The following is a 27,673-nucleotide window of genomic DNA, read 5'->3' as shown; positions in this document are numbered from 1 at the left end:
CTGCCATTTCGGAGGCATCCCTGAACAGATACAGAGGGTCATGGGGCAGCATCTCTGCTCTGCTGAGGGCAGAACTTCTTTCAAGCAATTTGGCTGGGGCCCAGCCGCTTTCTGAATTGCAGAGAGGGGCCGTCTTAATCTGCCACCTTTTTGGGCATGTCTGCTGCATGGCCTCCCCTGGGTGGGAGCAGCAGAGTAGAACAGACGGCAGAGGAGGTGAGGAGACCTCATCATGCAGCTTGGGCACATCATGATACCACATCTGACCAAAGCCACAGTCAGCTCTGTGGGTGTGAGTCCTTGTGGCTCTTACAGACTCTTACAGCCTTGTTTTCCTTCATAGCCTTTATTTGTTTGGGGATTATAGAGGTCTAGGGGTCATGTAAGTGTACAAAGGTTTTGGCAAAAGGCAGAGGAGGGGAGGGCTCTGAAAGGGTCTTGTAAATGAATAAAAGAAATTTGAAAAAAATTTAGGCAGTAGGATTTTCCTAATGTGATGAGCTGGTGGAAGTGCATGAACTGATGGCAAAAGTGGTTATTGTGAATTGAATTAATAGCAGATGTGATAGAACGAGAGCTCTAGCTGCATGGACAGTCATCTCTGGCAGGGGGAGAGGAAGGCACAAAAAATACATCAGTGCTTTGATTTGTGAGCTTAAAATTGTGAGCAGCGTTTTGGAAACAGAAATTGCCACATTTACATCTGATCTGTGCTGTTGTTACATGTATTATTAAAAGAAATGGTTTTATAATCTATTATTTAGTAATCCTAAATCATTTATTCTGCTGTTTCTTTGCAGGTGACTGCAAGAGTGACAGTTTAGGCTGCTACCACAAGGTGTCTCTCACTGGTAGAGTTTGGCATCCTATCCGTTATGACCCATATAACCTCCAGGCCAATAATTACTTTCTCTTATTTGGTCAAGATAATTCCTTTCAAAGGATTTCTTTGATTAAGCAAATCCATTAATATGATCTCTAGATAATATTAATGCTTCTTTGCTTGAGTCTTTCAGTTACTGTTCGGACAGCACATTTTTCTATAGTTCATTAAGGAAGATCAGTATCTTTTGAAGTTTAATGGAAAAACTTCTATCTATTAATTAATATTTGCTAGGTTCCAGGACAAATTAATGGAGAAAAGTAAACCTATATGTTGTCATTGCAGGAAACATCTGTGTCCATTGCTTACACAGGCTGATTTAATGTAAATCCATGGAAGTGTTCACCCGAGGAACAGTTTCATGCTCAGGCAGTCTGAGCCCATCTCACAAACTGTCACAATGCTACTCAAATGCTGATCTCATATTCGGCAAAACAGACAAATGTAAGAAATGTTGTTCAGAAAACTATGATCTTTCTGATCTCTTAATTAATTTCTTCCAGGAGAGGAAGAAATGTTACAAGAAATCTGTTAAAGGAAATGTGTTCCTTTAAGAGATGGAATTACTGTCTCAACCCACGAACAGAGCTTTCCTCACAAACTGAATCGCAGGCATTTATTTTATTCAGAATTAGAATGGCAATGTTCTGAAGAGCAGACAAAAAATAAAGAGATTGTTCTGATAGAGGAACAGTTGGGACACATGCAGAAGACAGAACAAGTTAAAAATATTTGGGGCTAATGCTGTCTTTTAAAAGTAGTAGCCTAACTTATGGTGTGCACAGGTATATGGTGTTGGTTAAATGTTTATGCTTCGCGCCCCCCTCCCCCCCCCCCCCCCCCAACATGCACTTTAAGGGCTTTTGGGAAAGTATATTTTTGGTTTGGGTTATTTTGTTTGGAGTTGTTTTTGAAACTCCCATTTGTTTGAAGCTCTGATGGATGATTGATGCAAACAACACACTTGCAACATCAGTGCAAAAAGCCGACCTTTCACGTGTTCAACACAATTTGACTTTACTGTGAACTTTAAATCTTGGTTTGGCTTTTGGGCTGGGGAGATTTCATATTTTCTGAGACCTCTCACTTCCCCTAGTGCAGCACTGTACTTTTTACACTGGCCTTTGCTTCGAGTATTCCTTTTACCCTTGCCAACATCAGGAAGTAAATTCCACCTGAAATAATTGAGCTGCGCTAATTAATCAACCAGCTGATGTAGTAGATGGAGAAGATGAGTGTGCATACGTGCTGGTGTACAGCACCTGCTGTGCCTGTCATCCACTTACTCAGATCCTTCCTCTGATTTAGAAATCTCGGGAGACAATGGTAAAGATAGCTCGCCTTTGGAATATTTTACATCTCTACCAACAAAATAGCTGCCTGTCTCAGTTAATCTATTTAAAGTATTTGTGCTCATTATATTAGTTGTTCACTTCCTTTCCATGGAACAATTTAGTGTTTGGTAAATTTAACTTGTTATGGGGACTATCACTACCTTGTTTTGTTGTTTCTGATCTTTTCTAAGTTGAAAACAAAAAGGAGTGGTGGTAAGAAGAGATCCTGTGTAAGATTTCACTGATACTTCCATGAGATGCAGAGCATTGTACTACTAGAGTTAAAAACAGTGTGAGATTTTTACAGCAAATCAATTAAATACAAAGGTCTAGATACTCTGTTAAAGGTAACTTTATGAAGAATAAAACCTTTTATAAACAGTGAACATTTGAAAAGAGAATCTTTCCTTCTATATTTTATACTTTTAATTGAGGATAGATATTATTTCATGTTAACTAATCCATAAACACACTTTATGTTTCTTAATAATAGCTGGAATTTCCTTAAAATATAGGTTAATTCTCAGTGAATCAGAGATTGAGCACACCCGTCTCAGCAGCATACGCTGCTGTTCAATGTAGGGTGAAGATAGCAAGTGCTACCAAGATAAATCTTCAACTCACTGTTCCCACCCATGTCCTGTTCTTATTTTTGTGCTGCTGCAGATGTTTGAGACGCGTCATTTTTTCAAATGAGAGTTACGGTCACTTGGCACACTGAGCTACTCTCTGTTGTTTGGGGTCAGCAGAATCCGAGTAGATGCCGTCTTTTCTGTAAGTGCGATAAACTCAATTAGACCTTTAATTGGTGCACTCATAAATGCAAACAGTAGTTTCATTGCTATGTGGGGGAAATAATTGGTCTCCTTTACTGAAGTAATTTGGAGGGAATCCCAAGACTTATGAAAGTATGTGCTCAAAGGGTGAAAAAACCCTCGTGAATGGATACATTCGAGATCCCTGGAAAGATCTATGATAGTGATGGAAAACACAAGTAATGATGTGTCTGACACATCTCTGTTCTTTCTTTCCCTCCCCTTTTTCAGTGGCATTGATGATCAGTGATGTCCTTTAAGCACACTGCCAACGAATTTTCTCCAAATTACCCATTAAGAAGTAAAAGTATTTACTGTGCATCGCTTCTCAGTCAGGGGATAGGGAGGTAGTACTAGCAAAGTGAATGCATGACATTGGGAAAGCTCTCTGTGTCTTCTCCTCAAGTAGTAGAAGCTGGAGCTCTGCACCATTGCACTGCAAGGGAAATAGCCCAAGTAAAACACTGGGAGGCAATCTTTGTCCCTAGGTTCACATTTTATGCAATTTGTAGCAAATGCTGTGAGATGTGTCTGTGGAAAGAGGTGTAAGTGATCTGGGCATGAACTGGCATTGCCTTGGGGCTGTAAAGATGACAAGATTAAAATAGGATGATTTATTACGGCAGAAATCTGTGTGAATATAGTAGTGGGTTGAACTCAGCCTTAATGAAAATATATTTTATTATTTTCTATTTTACCTTAGAAGGAGAACTACAGTAGGAATTAGGACTGGAAAATTAGAAATGTTATGTATTGCACTCATTTTGTGCCTCCAAATAACTTTTTATTTACTATGGCAATATTTTCCATTTTATATAGTGCTGCATTTTTCCATGGAATAGAAATTTATGGAATTTCCCATCTAAGAAGTGTCCTAGGATCTGTCCTGCTCAGCCCTAAAGCCAGTCTTTCATGCACCTAAGAAGGACAATTAGTCTGTTTTCATGCTGAGGAGATGCTGAATGGTTCATAATCGCACTAATCAGAGCCCACGTGTGGAGTCAGAAATCCTGAGCTCAGACTGAATTCAAATAGGCTTTGCTGCTTCAGTTGCAGGTAGGTTTATGTGTCCTGCTTCACTGATCTCTGCAGAGTCAGTCAAATTTCAAAGGTTATAAAATGATCCTTGAATATTCCTTCAGATGGCTGAAAGAGTATTGGTGACTCAATCCTATAAGATTTCAGACTTCAGCTCTGTAAGATTCTGTATGAAGAGAAATTGTAACAATGGCATTATTTCTAAAAAGAAAAAAATACAGGTGTGTTTTTCCACCTCTCGTAGTTTTCTCCCTGATCTTCCAAGCTGAATTATTTCTCAGAGACACAACCATGTATGGACACAGTCTACATATTCCCTTGCTGGCATTTCCCAAACTGCTCAGACAGCCTGTCATGAAAAAATAAATGCATTTTCTGAGTAAAAATTCAGGGCCTCTAGGACGTAACTGACAGTGAAGTGTTTAAAAACCCATAAATTAATTTTGGCTTTATTTAGTCTAGAAGGAATAGAGCGTTGTGTGCATTTTGCTAATGTTTATATTAAAAAGGAAGGCATGATTTGTTTCCCATGCCTGAGCCAAATTACAGAGACTTTCTGTTACGCTAAAGCTTGTGTCTGGTGTGGAAAAAGAATAGCTGTGCGCAACAGGAAGAGATCATGATGTGTATGACATACAGTCACCGGCAGCCTTGGGATGCTCCTTTTGATAAGAGAAAAACAGCTGGGAATCAGCAAGACATCGCAACTCTCACAGATTCGCTCTCAGGTCCTTTGATGAGAGCCTTTTGTATCGCGGGCTGTGACACAAGGGGTGGCGTCTTGGTGGAGGACCCTTGACTGGGGAGCTTCCCTCCAGCAGAGAGAGGGGAGGCGGCATTTGCCGTTCCACCGTAAAATCTGTCTGCTTTCCCTTGATCTCTGTCGTGACACTTGTGGAACCGTTTTTATTAGTCGTACGTATTGGTGTTGATGGTGCAGGATATACAAGTAGACTGCAATTTTTTTGCATCAAGGCAATTTACCATACTAGAAACTAGCATGGGAACAAAGTAATTGAATGTTCTGGTTCCTTCAAACAAAGCCCACATGCTGTGCTAGTGGGAAGACTGTCATGCTATAGCTAGGTACGTAAAATAAAATGGTCTTTAGAGGTGCTGAATACTCACAGCTGGGCACCTCTGAAATAGAGTGCAGTTTGAAACATTTACACGCTGCTCAGATCCTTTGCTCTGAACAAGGGAACTCTGCTGAAATCACAAGGCGCATTCATACACAGCTTAAAAAAAAGCTTAAAAAAAGTTTTAGCTGGCAAAATATTTGTGTGCTTCCCTAATCCATGTCTGCTCTTATGTAAAAAAAATTAAGATCTTTACATACAAAAATGTCCTTTCTCCCCGCCCTCCTTTGGTTCAGGTAATATAGGCATAAAGAGTTTCAGCTCATCAAATTTGTCTGACTTAAAAGCAGTTTGGCTTTTATGTGCAGTCAATACACCACAGCGTGGCCTTTGAGTCACAGGAAGAAACCGTTTTTTTAACTATGTTATTCTGGCATGTTTGTACGTTTCCTATATTGATGGTGTAAAAAGACAGGAGAAAAAAATTTGTGTGGAATTATGCAAGCAGAATATAAAGGAGGAAATTATTTTAATGACCTGCCGATGCCTTTTAGTTTTTTTGATATCTGGAGCAGGAAAGGCATGCTCCTAGGAGTGCTGAATGGGAAAGATGACCTACTTTAGTTTAAAACCACGGATGAACTGAACCTACTTTTTCAAACCTCACTCCAGCAAGCAATCTCACTAAAACGTAGTCTTAAAATCTTAATGTATTTTTTATACAAAATTGCTGTATTAGAAAAAGAAGAAAACTTTCTATCCAACACTGGGCAAGGTCTCTCCATGCAGGCAAGCGGCTGCTCTCTCTGGCCCGATACGTGCGATGACAAGGAAGGGCAATGTCGCTTTCCGTAGCGTAATGTCTTCAGCTTTCTAGTAAAGTATTTTACTATTTTTTATTTTTATCTTTTAGTTTCTGCTGGATCAGTGTAACCTCTGGAGCAGGAGAGTTTATTACCTTGTCTTGCACCACCCTGAACACTCATGATAATATCTGTCCAGGATGGCTTGACTCCTTCCATCTCTTCTCATCTCAGACTCCTTGGGAACTTTCCATACGGAAACAACTACCTACCTGTCTATTGCTATAATTTTTTTTTTTTCAGTCAGTGGCTTATTAACAGATTTGAGTGTTCTAAAATAATGCCTGAAGTAATGTGATTACAGCACTGTCTGCAGGGTACCTGAAAAAGGATTAGTGTGATCTCTGGAGGTTTTATGTTTGGAAATTACAGCAGACTATGGTTTTGAGGTTATTGTCACTGCATGTTGTCAGGGATGGGATTCAGAGCTTTGCACGGCAAAGGGCATTTATAGTAATTCGTATTTGAAGGTGAATCGGATTTCTACTGCTGGTGTAGATACATGATGCTACCAAGACAGATTTGCAGAATAAAAAGGTTTGCAGCCTTTCTGAAGTAAATTTCTTGGCTTTACTGCAATGGAGGAGGAGAGACAGTCTTAACGAAAATCTTCAAACAGCCAAAGTTGCCTCTTGCTGATGATTCTAACGCTGTGACAGTTTTGTTCAGATACACCTGTGAATCAGACTTCTCATTTTAGATCACACTGCTGAAGATACCACCTAGCATAGTTGGCTTGTGATTCAATACAATGCTCTAAATTAGTGCATTTACCTAGAAATTTTAGCTATTGTTCTACCTCAAAGATACTGTTTGCACCTTCGTACTACCTTTTGCAGCATAAAATGGGAAGTGCTTGCTGAATTTTGATAGTTGGAAGCAGTAACATTCACTTCTAAAATCTGCCAGTTTGTCACCTGAAACAGGTGAAGAAAACAAGTACAAAAGATGTAAAGGAAAATTGTCAGCATTGTCTCCATATCCTATGTGACAAAAAATGTTGTCCTATATTATATACTGTATATTATTTAATGTATGATATTGCATATAAAGCACAGTATGTCCTAACCCTCCTGAAGATCAGTCCACATTCTTGAAAATACTAATTTTAACTTCAGATATTGCCAATAACAGATTTTACGAGGGAAATCAAGATCTTACTGTTAGGAAGGATGTTATAGCGAGTCTGCGGTGTATGTGCCTTTGCGCTTGTCACTTCACTGTAGTTCCTTCTGGCAGGGACAGCTTGCAAACGCTCCTCACAAAGCAGAAGTGGCAGCCTGCTGCTGAAGGATGATCTCCCTGAGCTATGGTTTATTTACGGTTTATGGTATTTTACAACATTTGCTTTCAGCGAAGAGGAGAAAGTGGCACACAAATGATAGGAGGTTCATTATAACTGGCACAGTTAAATGTCTGCAGAGCTGTTTCAACACTGGATTCTCAGCCTTTTCCGTGGTTTCCCAAGTTTTCCATTTCTTTCAGTCTAGATAACGGCATAAATCAGACGGAGTTTGTGTATTGAGTAGTTTGCTTTCGGAGGCACGTTCAGTGCGTAATTCTGCTGTTGTGTTGGGGTCCCGCTCTCCAAAAGCATTTGAAAGCACCATGCTATGCAAGTGTATGGAGTCAATGGGAACAACCTGGCTGATACACACAAGTACCCTTTGTTCTTCTGTATGGCTGGAAATCTTCTCAAAATTTGAAGTTTTATGGTACATTTGACCTTTAACAACAGCAGTGATTTAATGTTCTACTGAAAGGCAGTTTCTGAGGTGGAGTATCCATGTACCTAGAAACATACTCTGGCTTTTGATTATTGAGCAGTACAGCTATTTTTAGCTAAGAAGAGGCTTCTTCAGTGGCTTCTCGGTCTGGTGTTTCTTGCTGGAGATGCTCATTTCCTAGAGAGAGCGCTCCAGGAACACAGCCTTTAAATATTGATGAAAATTAGGAGCCATACCCTTCTCTGAAAAGAGCCCCGCCGAGATGAAGTGGCAACGCGAAAATCCATTAAGCGTGTTTCTGAGAGCTGCCGGTTGCCGTGGGGCGGTGCGGGGTGAGGCTGCCTCAGCGCCCCCGTCCCGCCGCCAGCGCTGAGCGCGCTGCCCCGGGGGTGCGGCGCAGGCCGGGCGGGCGCAGGTGGCCCTCCCGCCCCCCGGGGTCACCCCCACGGCCAGGGAGGGTGTCGTGGCTCCCAGGCCTCGAGTCCCTGGACCACTCAGGCACCTGGGACCACGGCGTCCCGCGTGGGGGGTGTGTGTCCTTCCCCACAAGCACCCACCCGGCCCCGTGGGGAAGGAGAGGCACCCCTCTTGCTGCGGTTTTGGGAGGCACGCACACGCGTGCACACTCCCCGCGCATACAGCCCCCCCTCCCCTCCCCTCCCGCGATGCGGCCGCCCCGCCCCCCGGCGCTGGGAGCACCCCGGGGGCGGGGGAGCTTCTCGCCCCCGCCTCCGCCCCCCCCCCTCCCCCCTGCTCCGCCGCCCGGGGCTGGCCGCCGAGGCATGAAGAGGAGCCTCCCCGGCGGGGGGGGCGCTGAGGCGGGCCCGGGTCCTGCGCGGCTGCGGACCGGCCGCCCCATGCGGGCTCCGTCTCCCGCGGCCCCTCGCCTCCGCCCGTGCCGGGATGGAGGCGCCCGGCTGCCGCTGGCGGCAGCTCCCCGTCCTGCTGCTGTGGGGTGAGTGGAGGGGGGGGCCGGGGGGGGGTCGGGGCCGTCCCGGCAGTGTGCGAAGGGGGTCGCCGCTACCGTCCGGGGAGGCCGGCGGCTGCCTCGCCTCGCGTGGGGCGGCGGGGACCGGCCGAGCATCCTCGCGGCGTGTGCGCCCCCACGGGCGGCGGCATCTGCCGGGGCGTGGGGGCGAAGTTGGGGAGAGGTGTGAGCTCCCCCTCTCCCTCTGCGAGAGCATCCTATGGGGAAGGGGCTTCTCCCCGGGGGTCCCTTGCAGCGGTCGCCCGGAGGGCGGGCAGGCAGGGCCTTGCGAGTGGGTCTGGCCGCGCCGCGGGGGGCTGCGGAGGAGCGGGGAACGGCTTTCCGTGCGGGGCTCTCCGTCCCGAGCAGAGCGGCGGCTTCGCGGCGGGAGCGTTTCGGCAGCGGGACCGGGCGCAGCATCTGCGCCGCCGGTCCGGGCCAGCATCCCGCCGCCAGCGACCTACCGCCGGGGGTGGGGAGCGAAACGCGACCCAGGGCGCACAGCACCCCCCCTCCCCCAGGAAAAACGGTTTCATCAACTCCCAGCGTCAGCAAGGCTTTCCGTCTCGGATCCCAAATCCGATTCTGGGGAGGCAGGTTTGGCCTTGGGGACGGCTTTCTGGTGCAGGCGAGGGGTTGATTCCCGTTAGAGGGGTTGAGTTACAAACAGGCAGTTGTAGAGGTGCAGATATCTTTCAGTTCTTCTGCTTAATGGAAGAGTAACTCTACTGCTAGAAAAACTACAGTTTTTTTCCTCGTCAGGTAGCTTGTTTTAGGACTCCCAGATTCAGTATGTTGCAGTCACGTCAAAAGTTTCTGGGAGAAGTCAGTTCTGATCTTCACCCAACAGTAGACCCACAGATGTAGTTAATTCCCCACGAGTCACAGACAGGGGAGAAGAAATCAGGACTCATACGTTTAGGACTTACAACTTTGTTTACTAACTTTTTGCCCCTTCCAAAGTACAAAGCTGGTAAACACTGGATATATTTCTATGAAAAGACCCATGAATAAATGGATAGTTGTATTGACAGTGTTCAGTAGCATTGTCTCGATCTGGTCTGTCAAAAGAATGACATGTCAAATGCATATATTCTCTGATTCTTTGTTGCTTGAGGACTGTTAAAATCTTACCTTGCTTGCTCAGATTTTTTGTTATTTCCCAGCTGAAAAAGAATTAAAAAATGGCGAACACCTGTCTTGACACATGAAGGATTTATGCAGTCTTGAATTTAGGGAACCAGACTCTAATCTTTTTGTATGGGGAGACATCCTGATGTTACTGTGACTTTTACAAAGCAAAACTGTTCACTGGAGATTTCTTTTCAGAGAGTGAGTGGAGTGAGGGACAATGTCCCTGTAGCTCAGAAAGCTACAGAAAGACATTTTTCACCAGAGACACACACGTAAATCAATTGTGCTAGACATCTTTGACTGTGCTAGTTGCTTTCGTAATGGAATAACACCAAAAAAAAGATCTTAAGGATATCTGTTAACTGCTAATGCATTACTTTTTCTTGGAATTGAAAAGGATAGCTATAATCAAGAACTGATGAAATCAGACTAATTTCCTAGTAGAAAAGCCCTGAAAGTTTTATGATGTGAAATTGAGGTTTTTAATAAGGAAAGCCTTAAGTGGTAGAAAACTAAAGTTCTTCTTTGAGTAATACACACTTTTAATATCAGTTATTTCAAAAGGATTTTTACTTGAATTGAATGTGCTTTCCTACCTCTGATTAAGCAGAGATCCATGACCTCTGTCACTGAGGTAAAACTCTTGCCAGGATTCCTCCGTGTTAGCTCTTACTGAACTCAGTGTGAAGCCTGTCTGGGTGGGGACTGGGACCGTACTTCTGTAACCTCAGACCACTGCTTTCTGCATATCTTTCTGCCTAGAGCTCTTGAAACATTATCACTATGTAGAACTGTCTGCTCTGTTGTCCCTCCTTAGTGAGGATGGCAAAAAAAGGCAGGGTGCTGGAAGCTCAGTGACTATAGAAGAAGTTGGATTTGCTGTGTGTGTGGGGGAGGGAGTATATTGGGGGGAAGGAATGTGTGAGCTGAGGTACCTGGTACACAGGCACCTTATCGGTACTGTTTCCCCTATGAAGTGCTGATAACATCCAGAATGGAGTGAGATGCAGTGCTGGAAACAGCAGCTGTCAGGTGAAATCCTCTGTACTTTGCTTAGCAGAGCTGTAGATACTTAGAAGATATTTACTTACTGCAGGATCCAAGTGCCTCAGAAGTAATTATGTATTTACCATGATACCAGATTCTTGTATTCCATTTCAATGTATGGGAACTGAGAAAAGGAGAAACTTAAGGGCTTGACCAAGACTTTTAACCGACTAAGTAGGTTTTTTACACAAGTCGTCGTTTCGGCATCCCTGTCCAAATAGTTGCTCCTTCATCCTTTATTTAACGCCTGCATTTCAGTGGTGCTGTTTGTATATGAGTTGAAAGATGCTACTAGAGTAAAGCTGGATTTTTTTTAAATTCTAGAGGACTCTTTCTCAGTATATGTATGTATAGCCATATAGAAAGAGATGGTGTGATTCTTATCTGGAGCAGTTTTCCTATGCAGATTTCAAAGACTGTTTATAGTAGTTCACATTTCATAATCCTGTTTCACAGCTGTTAGTGAAGCTTAGCATTTTGGCCAGAAGTGAACAACCGGACAGTTAGAAAGCTGGGAACAGAGCCTGGTTTCAGGCTCCCATTTTTACTTTATATTTTGAAAACCTTACCTCATCCTGCAAACAATAATCAAAGAGCTGTGTATTCAAGCCCAAGTTATTAAGGTCCTGAGCTCTACTTGCATGAAACATGGTGTCTGTAACTCCTGGGGAGTTTGCACTCTAATGAGGAAAAAAAAAAAACCAACTGGGAAACAATTTTAATGGGTTAAAGTTTGAAAACGAAATCAAGTTTTTTTTCCATTATTTTCTTCTGAATGTGTCATGCTGTTCTGCAGCTGCAAAGGGTAGAATGAAGAAAGGGACACCATTGTGGGAGTCCTGAATTTAATAGACCCAGGCGGGTATGCATGTAAAACAAATAAACCTTTGCAAAGCAGAACATCTGATTTTGAGACAGACCAAAGAGTTTTAACAAAAACACTTCTCTACCAAAACGATGCTTCATTTTCGAACGACATGATTTTCAACACCAGGCAAACAGGAAGGTTCCATCAGCATCTGTCCTGAAAGCAAAGCGTCGAGTGTAAATGCAGCCTCCTTTCCAACTTGCTGTTGGACGCAGACGTCCTTCCCACCATCCTTCACTCTTTTTGCATCTCCCGATTCCTTTTTCGGGAAGGTGTTGCCCTTTTCGTGTGGTCTGCACGGACAACGGGAGACAGGTTCATTCTGCGTGCACCTGGCAGGGTGAATGGCAGTATTTTCTGTCCGAGTTCAGTTGTCTGTGGTGACAGCAGGCGGGCTGCAGGTGGTAGCACAGAGCATCAAATGCCATCTCCGGCTGGCTTGGTCCCAGCAGCTCGGAGGAATGGCACTCTGTGTTGGAAGGTAACTCCAGATTGAAGGTGGGAAGGAAGAAAATGGGCTTTTTGAACATGATTTACAGCAATGAGATCCAATCCTGAAAACCATTTAGCTAGTAAACTCTTGTCCTTAAATTAGTAAGATATCTCTACCTATATAGTAGTTAGGTCTTTAAATACCTTTGAGGTCTGAGGCCTTAGCTTTTAGGTTTGTTTTAGCCAAACCTGCGAGGCAAACTGTCAGAAGCTAGAAATATATACTGAGATAGACAGGTATTGCTGTAGGTACAGATACATGCAAAACATGAGATTTTAAGGAAAGGGTCTTAAACATGACTGGGTAGGCTCAAGGGGAACTCTTGAGAGGTTTTGCCCATTAGGTTGTATTTAAACATTGCAGCACCAGCAGTTTTTGTACGGTATGTTATTTCAGTTTCTCCCTCCTCTCTACTGATAACAGAGATGATTCATGGCTTGGATTGGAGGCAGACAGATCAAATTCCAGTTTCTCCTACCAAGAAAAGAAATACAGTGAGGGGGTCCCTTACAAAACAGCATTTGATACCATCTATGTCTTTGCTATTGAAATTAGTGTTTGAGAGAGAGTTATGAAGAAAACAAACTGTGTTCTCATTTAGGGCTTGTAAAGAGATTAATTTTCACAAACATAATGAAGCCTGTTTTAATTCACACCTTTTTGTTTTAGTGAAAGCTGTCGTATGAACCATCTTATTTCAGAACAGAAGTGTAGAAGTGTATTATTTTGTGTTTTATAAGAACAGCCTGTACTTTTTTTTTTAAAAAAAAGAAGAGTCTTTTCACAGCCAGGCTTGCATTGAGATAAACTGGAAAATATAAATTAAGAAAATGACATTATTTTAATTTGACTGTATGTGTAGAACAACCTAAAAAGCTGCCAGAAGACCTTTTGGGTCATTTGGGAGGAAGATGTGTGGGTATGAAAAAAGAAAGGAATAGGAAGGCAGAATAGAAGAAAGCCCTGTTTTCCACAAGCTTTTAGGCTTGATCTCAGTTCATATGCTGGCTTCCCTAAAACCAGTCTGAAAAGAGGAGACAGCTTCATTCCTTTCTAAAGGCTTTTAAAGAAAGTAGGTTGATGCTGTTAGAAACGGTCTGAAGGCTAGAGAGAGTCCCAGCCTTCGTCTTGAGAGCAGCTTGACGTGACCTAGCATATCGGCTTGAACAAGGGACGTGTCTGCATAACAGTTGGTGGTGTCAGTTTATTCCTTGGAATACAGAATTTTGTCTGTGCAAAGCCAGATTTATGGCCCTCTGCAGACGGGATGTCACTTGCTCCACCTATGCTGCAAGCCAGGGAGACTCTGATCTGAAGAGGACAATGTGATAGGCACTGCTGGGGCCCTAGCACAGCACCGGGCTGATGAGAACACATCTTGTTCACATCTAACCAGATTAAGCTGAGTAAGCAAGGAACTATGCAGGAGCACCACACCCTACAATAAAGCATCTGTCTTACTACTTTCACACCCTAATAAATGTGACTAATTTGCCCTTATTTTGGAGAGCATGATCTGGGGAAAAATTCTGCAGTGTTGTGAGAGGAAATACTGTAATTCACATTGGCCAGTAATGACTGTCACTTCTTATGGGAATTCAGAGTTTTGTTTCCAAATGTTGGAAGTGACAGATTTCTTTTGCATCCCTTTGTGTGCAGAGAGATTGATGCTAAAGACTTGCATTTTTGTCATCTCAAAATACATAGTTCAGGATTTGACAGGGTATGCTGCTCTTCCTCTGCGTGCCCCTCCAGCCTTTAGTAGAAAGGAAAGGAGAGTTCACAGCCATAGGGTATTGTGAAGAGACTGGGAAATATCGGGACAGAGATAGCATGTTATAGAATTCATTCAAGTGCTCATCAATAGGACACAAAATCCAAATTTCTTGCAAGACTTAAGCTCTTGGACTTTAGCTTTCATCTGTAGTCCTCTTTCTGGCTCACCCTCTGTGCACAGAAGAATGTATTCAAGGCTGTGAGGCAGATGTCATCCTGATGTGATGGTGCAAAGGTCACACAAGTGCTTGCAGTCAGTGTCATTGCCTGAAGAGACTTGGCTGTCTCTGGGGTACCTGGACACATTCTGCATCTTTGAAGTGGGGCAGACCCTTTGCTCAAAGCATGTCTCAACCTTGGCATCAGAGCTTTGCTGCCTGGTAGCCACATGGGGCTGTGGAATAGATTTTCTCTTCATGTTTCTTTTTGGTGAGTCACTGCAAGTGTTGTGCTGTCCTTCTACTCTCCTTGAGTTCTTGAGCTATTCCAGCTTTACACCTCAAGGATCTCATATATCAAGAACATAATTTGTCCAATTTAGTATTAGAAGAGATTTCTTTAAACGTATTTATCAATGTGTGATGTACACTTACTATGATGCAGCATTAAGCTTACATGTTGAAGTGAAATAGGAAAAATAAATTTGTTTTGGCTTTCAATTTGGAGATGCTCAAAGCTAATATTTCCATAGAAACATTGAGTGTCATACAGTATGTATGAAATCTTAGAAAAGCAGATCAATACACAGGTTTGTTACAAGCTAAATACATACTTTAAAATAAGTCAAAGTTAGAACTTACTGCATGATATTAAAAAATCATGGGAATCTCCTTCCTTATTTTTGACCAGTGGACCTAGGGTGAACATATTTCCAGGGGTATCTTTGGGGTGGGAAGTGTTCTGCCATAAAATACTTAGTGATGCACACTGAAGTAGAGGTAATGTTGCTGGAATAACTATTGGTCCAGTTTCTCTATAGCTAGCTCTAGCGTAAACTAGAAACACCAAGAATGTCAGAGCAATGTGACGGAAAGGTTAAAGGAAAATTAAGCTCCTCAAATATTTGTGTTTTCATGTCTTTGTGCATTTTAAGATTTTGGAGATAAATGTTAATGCTTTTTTTCTTGCATTTAATTAAATATTTTTAATGGGGGGGGGGGAATCTCCCTCTGTGTAGTAACATAAAATTTTAAGCCAGGTATTTTCAGTGAGTTTTAATTAAAGTAGGTTCCAACTCCTCTTTTTCTTACCTTTCTGGTGGGGCAGTACAGAATGGGTAGAATATGCATTACAACACTGTAAGGATGTTTGATCCTATACCGGTCTGCTGAAGATTTTGGCTGTTGCATGCTGAATATGCCTTAGACATATTTAGGTTTTCTTTTCCTCCCAGCTACTTCATACTTTATCGTGCAATGAATTACAAAATGCTTGTCAAAGAAATAAAAAGTGTTGGCAGAAATAATTGAAAATAAACATCTCCTGTAGGAAGTGAGGGATTCTCCATCACTTGCAATCTCAAAATCTGCACTGGAAATGTTTATGAAGAATATCCTGTAATTTGAGTCGATAATTGGAAGGCTTGCTTTACCTTGTTACAAGAGGGGTAGATCTGGATGATCTGAGGTATTCCTTCTGGCCTTGGAGTGTATCACTCCACAGGGTTTTAAAATAAAGGTGTTTGTGAGGAAAAGAATTGTTGACAGAGGGGGAAGGAAGCCCTCATTCTTCCCTACTCCCCTTTCTACTGATTTCTTGCATGACTCAAAAATCTTGAGGAGGATTTTCCTCAGACTTCAGGGTAAAAAGAAGTTCACCCCGGTCTGGGAGCAAAACTATGGATGATTTCAGCCCCAGAAGAACATCTCCAAGACGGCAAAAGAAGTCAGGTTTAGGTAAGCTTTTTTGCAGCTTCACTGGTGGTGTTTGAGTTAAACAAACCCATATGTTCTATAGATCAATAGACAATAACCAATATTGGTCAGATTATGTCTACATTTGCATTTTAGTTACCATTTTTTGGGCTGAAAGATCTTAATATGCAATGAAGTGACTGTAGGTGTATCAAATGCTCTTTTCTTTAAGCCAGGGTGAGTTAAAGCACATCATTTACTCCTCCCGACATCAGTAAAGAGTTACAAAAAGGATCCATAGCAATGCAGGGAGATTGGTTTTACGCAAAACTAAGCAGCCAGCTCTAATGCCACTAATTAAAGCCCTAGTTACAAAAGAGAAGTGTTAGCTGAGGTGACAGTTACACAATAGTACAGTTACGTCTGATGCCTTATTTGAATAGTGGGACATAAATTTTTTTGCAGCTGGCTTTATGCAGATGTTTATTTGTGTAACCCCCAAAAGGAGCTTTTGCTTTGTTCTCAAGTCATTGAAGGCATTTTTATTATTTATAGGGTGAAAGCTTGAGAAAAAGCCTCTGCAAAGATGGTTTGGATAGTAACCACAATAGGGTGGCTGTGCAGCAGGGGACTCGGGGCTACACATCAACTCTCCCAGAGCTCAAAAATGTGCAGATCTGAAGATCATCTTAGGAGCTCACTCTTTAGGGTTGGTCATGTTCACCGTTTCAACCTGGCTCCACAAATAGTGATGAATGATTTCTTTTGCACTCCCTAGCAATCCTCTTAGCTCAGGAAAAAATATGGTTTAACATTTTTCCATAAAGTGTTTACTTTTTTTTGTGTTCCATACTTGTTCACTGTCACATTCCTAGCACTGTCTTCCTTTTCCCATGTTAATGTAAGCACTGCTGATCTGCTGCTGCTGCTGAAATGTCTTTTGGTCTTGGTCTGGTTGAGAAAACAAGGTCAGACATACTGCCCTCTTTTTAAATTTTCTTAATAAAATGCTGACATGAAACAAAAACAGGACAGAGATTATTAATGGCTGTAAAATAACCTTTAAAGGTTTTACTGTGTTGTTACTTTCGTATACCTTTGTTACTGTAAGTTTTTTTTATGGAACACTTACTAGTAAATGCTTTGTTTCCATTATTCAGGAGTAATTGTAATCAACTTCCAGTACAGTGTTAATGTACGAAGACTGTAGATGGTGGAAAGAAAAAAGAGAAGTTTAAATCTTTCACTGTCATTATTCTGTTACTCCATTAGTGTCACATGCTATTTGAAAAACAAAGCAAAAGAAATGTGTTAAGAAATGTGAAATGGAAGAAAGTGCAAATGGAGAAGCACTGGGTTCTGCATGAGCAGCCAGACATGCCCTGCCTTGCCAGCTAGGCACTGAGCCTTGAGAAAGGATACCTAGGAATTTGTGCTGCTCTGGGGTTCAGTTCTGCTCCTCAGATCCACTGAGATTAATGATGTACTCCAGGATTGGCCTATGTCAGTCTGCTGCTGTGCAAAGTTTCCTATGTGGATATCCATCCAGGGAAGATTACAGTGTGCAGGGATCATACTGCCATACGGGTCTGGCAAGGATCTGTTTTCAGTGTTTATTCCTTGGAGCAAGGATGCTAATTGTAAAGAGCCACGCGCACCTACTATGAGCAGGTACATATATAGCAGTATAAGTAGACATGTGAAGCTTTGAGATTTTGTTAGCGTTTTATTGCTCTTGTGAGTTCCTTATGTCGTTTACAATATTCTGTTATTGTATAGTTGAGTATCCAGAGCTCTGGAGCACTGGTAGGTGAGCTGGGCTGAAGAAAAACAAGCCACATTTGAATGATCAGGCCAACATGAAAGCATGACTCCACTGAACTTACGTTGATGCAATGACTCGACGTGGTATGTAACAGCATCAGGAGTCTGCAAGAGGAGTACACGTAGCATCAAGATAAGGTGGATGTGCAGGGTGGGGATTTTTGTTGTCTGGTCAGAAAAGGAAAAAAACATTTTCCCAGGCCTTCTGTGATGGCAGTATCTTGATTTAAATGTTCTGCCTGTCAAGGGAAGAAGAAACTTTTAATGTCTTCAAGTATCCCATGGTTTTAAACACTTCCTCAGGAGGGAGTGTGCTGTGACCCTCGTCTGTGAAACCTTTACAGGTCATTTCCCCTTCCCAAGGTTATTTAAAGTAAAATAAAAAAGTTGCTTGTCTTCTCTTTCAGGCTACTCCACAGGAGCAGATTAGAGTCCCTATTTGCCTTGAGGGACTGTTTTTTTATGCTCATTCACAGGTGGATAGGTATAAAGTCAGTATTGTGCTGACCTTATGTTTCCTTATTACAGGGAAACCTTATGTCACATCACATTTTCTTTTGTCTTTTCCTGCCTTTTTGACTATTGACAGGCAGCTGGGTTACAATAATGAGCACCCATTAGATCAAATCTGTGCTTCCAGGTGATCAGCTGGTACAGTGTCAGACTGAGGTCCTAGATGTGGATGACCACCTTCAGTAGCTATCGTAGTTCGCATGTGTCTCTCCACAGTAATTGCAAGCTGTCTGGCCTTTTGCGGGAAATAAATCTGAACTATGCTGCCTCATTTGTTGATGTACCTTTCCCATGACTTACACATCAGTTCACAATTATCTTTTAGGCAGAGAGAGATCGTCATGTTCTTCAGTTGCTTTGGTAACATTTTCAGAGAGAAGGAGGCAGTGGCGAGACAGAGGTCTTGGCACAAGACCACTGTTGGGGTCACACTGTACTCAACATGATGGTGGTTCCTGCTTGTGACCTTAGACAAATTTCTTAGTAGTTCTGTCAGCATTTCCGTAGTTGATGTAAAATGGAAACTGCAGTAGTGGCACATAGGCTATAATGAACGTGAAGAAGTGCAGATGTTTAGGGGGTGAAAAAAAGATGTTCACCTTTTCTTGCTAGAAGCGTATTTATCTGTAATCATAAATTATTAAGACCTATGATCTGTTTGGTTTAGAGATTATACATCTGTGTGCCAACCATTGTATCCCAAGACCCAGAATACCAGGTCTCACAGGCAGAAGTTAGATGACAGTGAGGAGCACGAAGCCTTTGAAAGGCCTGTAGATACATCCCGAATAACAATCTTTTCCCTAACATACTGAGGAACACACACAATTGAATTCAGCCAGAGATGGTCTGGGTTTGTTAGGAAAGCTGTTCTGCTTGTCTATGCTGGCTGTAGGCTGTAGCTCCTCCTGAGGAGCCACCTTAAATCAGATCATGGTCCCTGCATTGTTGCTGAGTGTCATCTTTAAACAGTTGCTAATGCCACAACTTTCTTTCTACTCTAGAAACAAAGGTACTCCTCTTATTCTTCAGTTTTACTCTCTGGAAGGATCTCAAGTTGGATTTCTGTCGAGTACATTTGTCTATACCATTCTTCTAAAAGAGCGTGAAGAGAGTTTACTACAAGCAATTGAATCTGGTCTTGGAATATTTAGTTTCTCCACTGTCTGAAAGTCAGTGGCTGTAAAAAATAGCATTTTATATTTCAGTTACACAGTGCTTCATCTGAAACAACAGGACAGAAAAGAGGTGAAGAAAACGTGACATTTCAGGTTTAGTCATGCAACTTCTGTTACAATACAGATCTTAGTGTTTGGTCGATTGCTAAGTAATCCCTTCTCTAAGTATGTCATTGAACTGGTATGGGTAATTTAAATATTTAATAAATAGTTAACATATAATAAGTAAATATTTAAATAGAACATACTGGTTATATATTTATATAAGTAAACCATACTGCTTTCAAACAAAGTATCAGAAAACCCATCCAACACCTCTGGAAGCAGACATAGACTGTTCAGAAATTGTGAAGTATTATTTATGTGCTGCCAGCAGTGATTTAAGAACTTCACAAAGGGATGTATTCCTGCTCTGAAAAATTCGTAATTGAAATATGAGTTCAGAATAATTGTCACATTTCTTTGCAGTCACTGGAAAGCTGGGGAACTCTGAACTAACATGAGACTGAACAGTTGATACCCTCAGTAATGCTGCCTGTTGATTTGCACTGATGAAATGAAAAAGCGTAAATTGCTTCCTTTCATGCTTTTCTTGCTCCGCAGGAAGAAGACTCTAATGTCCAAAATTGTTAACAGTCTGAAATTACCTTACCAATTCAAAAGCAATAATGTAATGCCTCAAACTGTGATAAAATACATCACTGAACTGTGCTTTCAGTTTTGAGTATTACATTTCTATGGCTAATATACATCTTCCATATAGCTGCCACAAGAAAAAAGTATTAAAAAGGATTCAGCATCAAAGCCGGGGGTAATGCAAAGCTGACTTTTGTGTTACGCTAGCTCTGTAGAGAACTTCTTGGACATAGAGACAGATCAGTCCACCCTGCCAAGAGGTTTACCTTGCTCCTGCCGCTCCATGTGCTAAGGCATGTTTTTTCTGGGTCAATTTCTAATGCAAGTGTAACACTTCTTTCAAGTACTATATTTATTGTAAGCTTCTGTTTATTCTCGGCATCCTTCCTTTGTGTTGGGTTCCTGTCACTGCCTGGCTTGGTGAACTTCGGTTGCCTCATTTCCTCAGCTGCTTTCACACTATATGATGACGTTCTTGCGTCCTGTCCCCCCCTCCCCATTCTGCTCCTGTTGTCAAAGGGACAGTTAGTAGCTGAGAACAAAAGATGAGCTTCTGAGCCATATATGTTGTATACAGTGAGGGTTATTTAAAGACGGGCAGGTGGGGCTTCAGTTTTTGTACCAGTAGTGTTATTTTTCCTTTCTGTACTTTTGCAACAGCCTCCAGCCTTGAAACAATACGGTCATTTGTGTTAGCTTTCTGTCTGAGGGTGGGCCACCTGAGGAGATATGCTTCATTTTCTCCATAAATATATGCATGCATTTCACTGTGTAGCAGGTAGAGGTATCTAGCTGGACCAGTTTTTGAATCATGTTCATTGAGCCTGGGTGGAAGGCTGCGCTTTGCTGTCCACTTGCTGTCATGCTGTCAAGACTCAATGCATTAACGGTGCCCTGAACAGCCCACTGGGTTCCCCCTCGCCCCCATGTGTGGGCCTGGGTCCCCCATCATGCCCTGAGCTACACTATAAGTGGTCCTGGCTTACTGGCTCTTTTCCTGTATGTGCTCTGGACCTACATACTGGGTCACCTTGTTGAAGGTTTAACATCCTGGTGTGATTAGCTGGAATAAGAATGGAGCTCAGAGAAGCAATCTATCATTTAAAAAATATCCCAGAGCTGCAGTTTGTGAGGGTGCAAAGTAGGCTTGTAAGAGCAGTAAGGATAAAGGCTTAGATCCTTCAGCACAGGCTGCAGCAGGGTGAGGACCAGCCAGCTTCCTATGACACTTGTGCAAGTGTCATGTGTGGCTGTTGAGAAATACATTGCTTCAAGCTTCCACAGCTATCTATGTTAAGACTCTTCTCTATGAGTTCCAGGCAGTGGCATTGTGGGTGTTAAGCCAAATCTGTTTCAGTACCTTTTATCATGTCTGGTACATCAACATGTATCAGTCAGCTCCTCAGCAGACTGAGGTGGTCAAAACTCACTGAGTGGTCTTTTATACTAGTTAATGGTCAGCCCCTTTTCTCCCACCAGCCAGTGTAGCAAACCTTGGATTTTAGCTGAAAGGGCAGAAATGGTAAGTTCTTTCACATGTTTTTCTTACCATCAGAACCGGTTTCTGCACTTTCAGGTCCATGGCCATATTCTAACTTAGTCTCACCACTGCCCTTCGTGGCAGTGCTGTGCTTGACCTGGTGATACAAAAGTGTGCCCTAACATGATGGAAAATTGGAACAGAGAGATGTACCTTCATCTGCCTTTAAAAAATGCTTATTGACAGGATTTGGCAGAACCTAGGTGTAGAGATTATGCAAAGAAAAAGGTGGGTTTGGTGAAATAATTTGAAGAAACTGTTTTGTCTTATGGTCTTATTATTCAAAGCAGGAGGGCACAGAACTTTGTGGGCTTTTCCATCAAGTTTCAGGATTGCTCAGCCTCTTCAGAGTCTGAGGTGTCTTGAACACATACATTTGACTTGCCTTCCATAGAGGCCTTTTAGAGAAGTCTTTGGAAGGCAGCCATGTGATGCCTGTGTTAGCTCATCTTTCCTTCTGTATTCATACAGACCCTAGTGAAATAAGGCTCTTGAAGTTGTAAATACCCAGGAAGACAGATAATAAAAAAACCCTACCCCAATTGTAACCAATTTTTTTCTGATGCAGTAGGGTGCCTCTTGACATTGTGTGAGAGCATAGGTGAAGTTATTTCCATGGGAGCTTTTTATGTATTAGATACCCTGAAATGTCTGTGTGTTCCTGCCAGAAAACCTGTGATGGTATAACTTTGGGTTTACATAAAAGATTGGTGAATTTAACATGATCTTTAATACCACCAATGCAACAGGTAACTTTATGTAATATCTAAATATCTGGGGGGACATTGGTACACTTCTGTAAGATCGATTTGTTCAGTATTTAAAATCAGACTTACAAAAGAAATGTGGATAATGAGATTCAATCAATATGACAAAATGATATTAATAGAGTATTAATCTCTCTCCTGTATTTCCAACAAATCATGGGTGCATGACTGCAGAGTAGCAGTTGACATTTCAAACAGGGGTTTTAATTGCTTTCATGAACTCTGTGTTGGAGCAGTTCTTGCACGGTTACGTGATGCTATCAGTAAAACTTCAGATTCTGCAGAGAGGCAGGTGTTTGTTTAGTGCATAACTTACAATATAGATCTGATGTCCTGACATATAGTTAAAGATTAGATGACTGTAATTGGCAGGATTATCTTCAAAAAGAGATATAGAAGTAGGATCCTGACATGAGGTTTAACTTGATGTCATTACATATACTTTTTTCTTATGAAAATTATGATTGATAAAACTATGGTTTTGAATCAGATATTACAAATTTCAAAGAATATACAAAGGATTACACTGCTGTAATTGCTGGTGAAAAACTGCATACAGCGGTCAGGTAAAACAAGAATTATTTGATATCTGTATTCTGATTGTTTGATATCTGTATTGGAGCTGCTCAAAAATCTCACTGTCCTGTCAATAATTGCAGCATCCTGAAGAAATGTTAAGACAAGAGAAAATAATATGCTAAGATTTCCCTTTTATATACTTATACAAGGTTTTCAAAACTATTCTTACAAAGTGTTTGGAGGAACATGCCGTAGGAAGAACACAGCAATTCATATGCTGCCAGATTTATGAAGTAGTTGCAATACAGAGACTTTCAGTCCTGTATTTAAGCCTCTGGGAAAAAATACCAGTGAATAATAACAGTATGGCAGAAAAATAAGCATTGAGAAATAGTTATCCATTTTACAGAAAAACAGAAGCTTATATACTTGAAAAATTATAGGCCAGTTACCCTCTCATGCATCCCAATAGTGAATTTACATATTGCTGTGAATCCCAATCTGAATTATTTTTTTAATGTCAGAAGAATGTCTGTTTACAAAAGGAGAGTAGAGAGTAAATAAAAAGAGGCTGCAGTAAAGGTCTAGGATCAGAGCCTCTTTTTTTCATATACAAGATTTTGAAGTAAATTGTTATTAAAAGCTTGTTTTTTTCTTGGTTTTCTTATTTTCTGTTACTTTATCCTATTTGGCTTATCTTTTCTTTTTCTTTCCAAAGGCTCTTCAAAACTATTTTTCCCCACCTTTCGTTTGATGGTACTTTCCTTCACCTCTTGATCTGTCTCCAAGATGGTTGGTCCCTTGGCATCTGATTCCATTAATGCTAGGGGCAATCATACATGCTGCTACAGTGTATGGAGAAAATAAAAGTTAAAGACCATTGCTGTGGTCCATTATTAATATGATTTAACATGCAGGCGACTGGTACAGTTGAACTGAACCTCCTTTTCCCTCCCTTAAATGTTGGTTCAGGTAGGAATCTATGGCAACTGTTTGTTTCGGGATCATGACAACATCTTCCAACGCTGTGACCCACTTTGGTTCCTCTGTATATCTTCTAAGGAGATGTGATGGCATCAAGCTTTCAAGAAATAAGCTGAACTTGCCCCTTCTTAAAAGAGCTTGCTGGAAGGGTCATACTTTTTGTGTAAACTATCACGGTCAACAAGCTGTAGTCTCCTGATTAAATCTTTTTTATGAGTTGAATATCTGGGAGCAAAGAAAACAAAGAGGGGTGGGCATGATAGCATGTGGTGGTCTGGATTGTTTTACCCTTCTCTTGAAGGTATCTGAACTCTTTCGGTAGAGGCTAGGTGCAAAACATCCTGTATTACTTTGTTATGAGCAGATCAGAAAATGCAAAAAGCATGTTTTCCTGTGAGCAGGGGGATTTGTGAGCACAAACCTGTGAGCCTTTATTTGGTATTTGGTTTATCACAGCTTCCCTGCCCGATGCTGGGGTAGTCACTCAACCTCTTGTCTGTAAAACACAGACACATTGTTTTCTCTTACTGGTTCTCTTTCATTCTAAGTCCTGTTTTATTTGCCTCCCTGTGGTCTTGTGAGGATTACTGAAGCAATAACTATGAAGGATCTAGAGCTCAGTGATGGGAATTGATAGAATAAGAATTGGTGTGGTCCTCAAGGGGAGCATCTAGCACATCTCTGTGAGTCTAGACTGTTTCCTCAGAATGTGTGGGTTTGGCTTCCTCATACAGTGTATGCTTTTAATTTAATCTTCAGTTTTCTGCAGTTGATAAGACACATCTTCAAGTTAGGATTAAAGAAAACCTACCCAGGGACTCAAGTGTATTTACTAGTATAACAGCTAATAGCCTGGAAAGAAAAGTGCTCTATTCGTGAAGGAGATACAGCCATCAGAGTGTATAATGGAGTTTCATCTCTGTGAGTTTGGATGCAACAGAGTTTTCTGATACATGGATTCCTGCTCTTCAAAGTTTCAGTACATTCTGGCTCATTAGTAACTAAGACAGAGATTAATGCTTGTCTGGAAGAAAAATATGTTACTTAGAAGGATCTAAATTCTTCTGAGATGTATGTATGCACCAATTTGCAGTTAACTAAGTTGAGAGCTTGGCATAGCTTAGTGAACATACAGTCTAGATCAATATGACTGGGACTGATATTCTGCTATGTGTATCTTGATTCATTTTACTGGAGTGATGTGTAGGGTATAAACAAGGATCAGGAGGCACCCATCTGTGTGAAATTACACATTTCATTTCTGATGCAAAGTTAACACTATTAAGATTTGTCAGCAATTTTTTTTTTTCAGTGTGACATCAAAAATAATCGAAGCCACATCCTGCTTAGCTATATTTGCAAAATCCTAAGCATGGCTGGAGCTGTGTGAACACAGTGGGCTTCTGTTAATTTAATCCATCTGGATGTAACTGCAAATAGCTGATCAGAGGACTCCTGTTGGCATAGTCTGTGTTGCCGTTTGGATGCTCTTCTGACATACCCGTGTTAGTGTAATGTCCACGTGACAAGCTTATGGGATTTGAACGTAATTTTTTCAAAATGTATGACTTACCTGTGCAAAAGGTGGAGACCATGAAACACAACATTACATTTCTAAGTGAACAGAGTACGCACTTATTTATGATTCTGTGCTTGCTTGATTTTAATAGCAAAAGGATTTTTTTTTTGTTCTACTTTAGAATGTGCAGTTCACCTACATTTTGAGTGAATGTGTTATCATCTCCAACTTTTTCACTCTCAAGAAGCTTAAAGTAAAAATTTCCCTGTCCCTATTCCTTAATGTTGGAAGCTACAGGGAAGAGCTGTGTGGACAGACCCATAACAAGTCTGCATGACTCAGCCATTTAAATGATAGCTAAAAAGGAATTTAAAAACATAATATTCTCCAACTGTTCATTTTTTCATTCAGACACAGTCTTTAATAAAACCGAAACTGTTCAAATGAACATTTTAAGTATTCTGTTGAAACCTAAATTATGCTCAAGTTTGCTTGTATCTACACTAATTCTTTTATGTAACAGTATGGAGGTATCTAACTCATCTCTTTTTTTTTTTTTTTCCTCCCCCTAGTTAATGGTCTAATGACGCTTGGATTTGCAGGTGAGCTTTACTTCTAAAATTCAAACTTCTGTTGCTGTTTTGTTAATGGGAGCCATTTGAGAAGTGCTTTCATCCTATCTTATTTCAATTAGTCAACCGTCATGCATTTTTTTCAACTGGTCTTGTCCATTGGCTGTATAAACAGAGAGTGTTGTAGTGTTCTGTAAAGGTCAGTCTCAATAGTGATGGTAAAATTGTAGAATTACTCATAATTTTGAACTCCTTTGGCCAGGGATTTAGACAGAAACTCTCATGTCATCAGATTGTTCCTGTCAAATTACTCTATCAGTGCTTTTTCTATAACACTGCAAAATATTGAAGTTCTAAAGAGAGCCAACCAAAAACACCAAGGCCATGGAAAATCCATTTAAACATCCTGCTGGGAAGAGGCTGGAGTATATTGTCTGCGCACATGACATAATGGAGGAGAAACTTGTATTCTGTTGGATTTACAGGATTATAAATCAAGTGATAGCTGGCTGTTTAGAATACCCTGCCAGGGAAGGCAGCTTTGCTTAACTTTTGTCAAAGCATCAGTGCAGGATTTAAGTTGCCAGCTATGCAGTTTTCATATCTGGATTTGAATTCTGCCCAGCTTTAGTGTTCATCTGCAGATCTAGCTGTGGAAAGTATAATTTGTAACTGCTGCAGCTGCCAGATGAATTGATGGGAATGCTTAAATAAGCAGGGTCCATGCTATCATGTTAACTTCCCAAGGACAAAACTATGCTGCCCCTTTTTTTGTAACTTTCACAATTTCTATCACTGGTGATTAACTGTGGTTCTGATTTTATTCTGACATGGATGAATCCGTAGTGTCAGCTCTAAGAGCTTTGACAATCAGACATGACGAAGGAGGTGGGGTTAGGTCCCAGTAAGTCAGCCGTACACCTGGAGAGGTTTGTGGTCTGTATGGCTTAGGGTCTCAGGTGCGGCATAGGCTGTCCAGTTATGGGCCTGATGCTCTTGGAAAGTATGTGAAAGCAAAGTATTTCTTTGGTCTGATGTGATGGGTGTCTCTTCTTTGGCACATGGCATCACTGAGTCAGTGACTTCCCCAGCTATGGGGTTAAATTGCAAGGTGCTCCTGCCCAGGCTCCAAAGGAGCCATCTCCTTTGTGGGTGAGACACTTAACATGCATTCCTGTTTACAATCACTCGCCCCATTTTGAATGGAGATGTTCAAGTTTCTGATTGATGGCTGGGTCATGATGTGAAGCCTGAAATCAGTCATCTTGCCTTAGGTTTTTTGGATCAAATAGTAAGGAGCAGTGCCCTGTTGAGACTGAGGGCTGTGCCTCACTTCTCATCAAGCAAAGGCTTGCATGCCTTTGACCTCACTTCATCTGGCAGTGTGTTTGGCTGTCACCACACAAAATTAGAATCACTATTTGCAGCAATGATGGGATCCTGCTCTCAACATAACTAACAGAAGGAAAAGAAATACCTCTTCTCCCTGATATAAATTAGGGTCTCAGTGAAAATGTAGGTTCAGAAGAAAAAGGTTCAAGATCTGACTCCACTTAGACTTCCTTTTTCTATGATTAAAAAAAGGATGAAGTGGTCTATTCTTGGCTTTATTCTTCAAAAAAGCTCTTCCTCCAGAGTTCTTGGAGGATTGCCTGACAGGTTTGCAGTTTTTTTCAGGTCAATCCTTTTCTCAGATTTTTGCTTCTGTAAAAAGAAGAAATCACACTGGTTTTTCTTTTTTTCC

The 27,673-nt window shown here is 41.5% G+C and overlaps 1 protein-coding gene across 7 annotated transcripts in view; it reads left to right on the top strand.

Annotated features, from left to right (window-relative positions):
• The window catches only part of RAMP3 (receptor activity modifying protein 3), a 79,935-nt gene that overhangs the window by 17,549 nt on the left and 34,713 nt on the right, over positions 1 to 27,673 (top strand). For 4 of the 7 annotated variants that reach the window (XM_074869988.1, XM_074869960.1, XM_074869970.1 and 1 more), the window contains one exon: positions 25,930 to 25,959. In XM_074869988.1, coding sequence (XP_074726089.1) covers positions 25,941 to 25,959 — 19 coding nt within the window. In that variant the 5' untranslated portion in view covers positions 25,930 to 25,940. Of the gene's footprint in view, positions 1 to 2,882; positions 2,992 to 3,851; positions 4,089 to 8,503; positions 8,695 to 25,929; positions 25,960 to 27,673 lie in introns of those variants that run through there. The other 3 variants (XM_074870007.1, XM_074869951.1, XM_074869998.1) reach the window with 2 other exon arrangements.

Source organism: Strix uralensis, chromosome 1, assembly GCF_047716275.1.
Source record: "Strix uralensis isolate ZFMK-TIS-50842 chromosome 1, bStrUra1, whole genome shotgun sequence".
NCBI classification, from domain to species: domain Eukaryota; kingdom Metazoa; phylum Chordata; class Aves; order Strigiformes; family Strigidae; genus Strix; species Strix uralensis.
The sequence above is the reverse complement of the archived record's forward strand: the minus strand, read 5'-3'. Positions and strand labels throughout refer to the sequence as shown.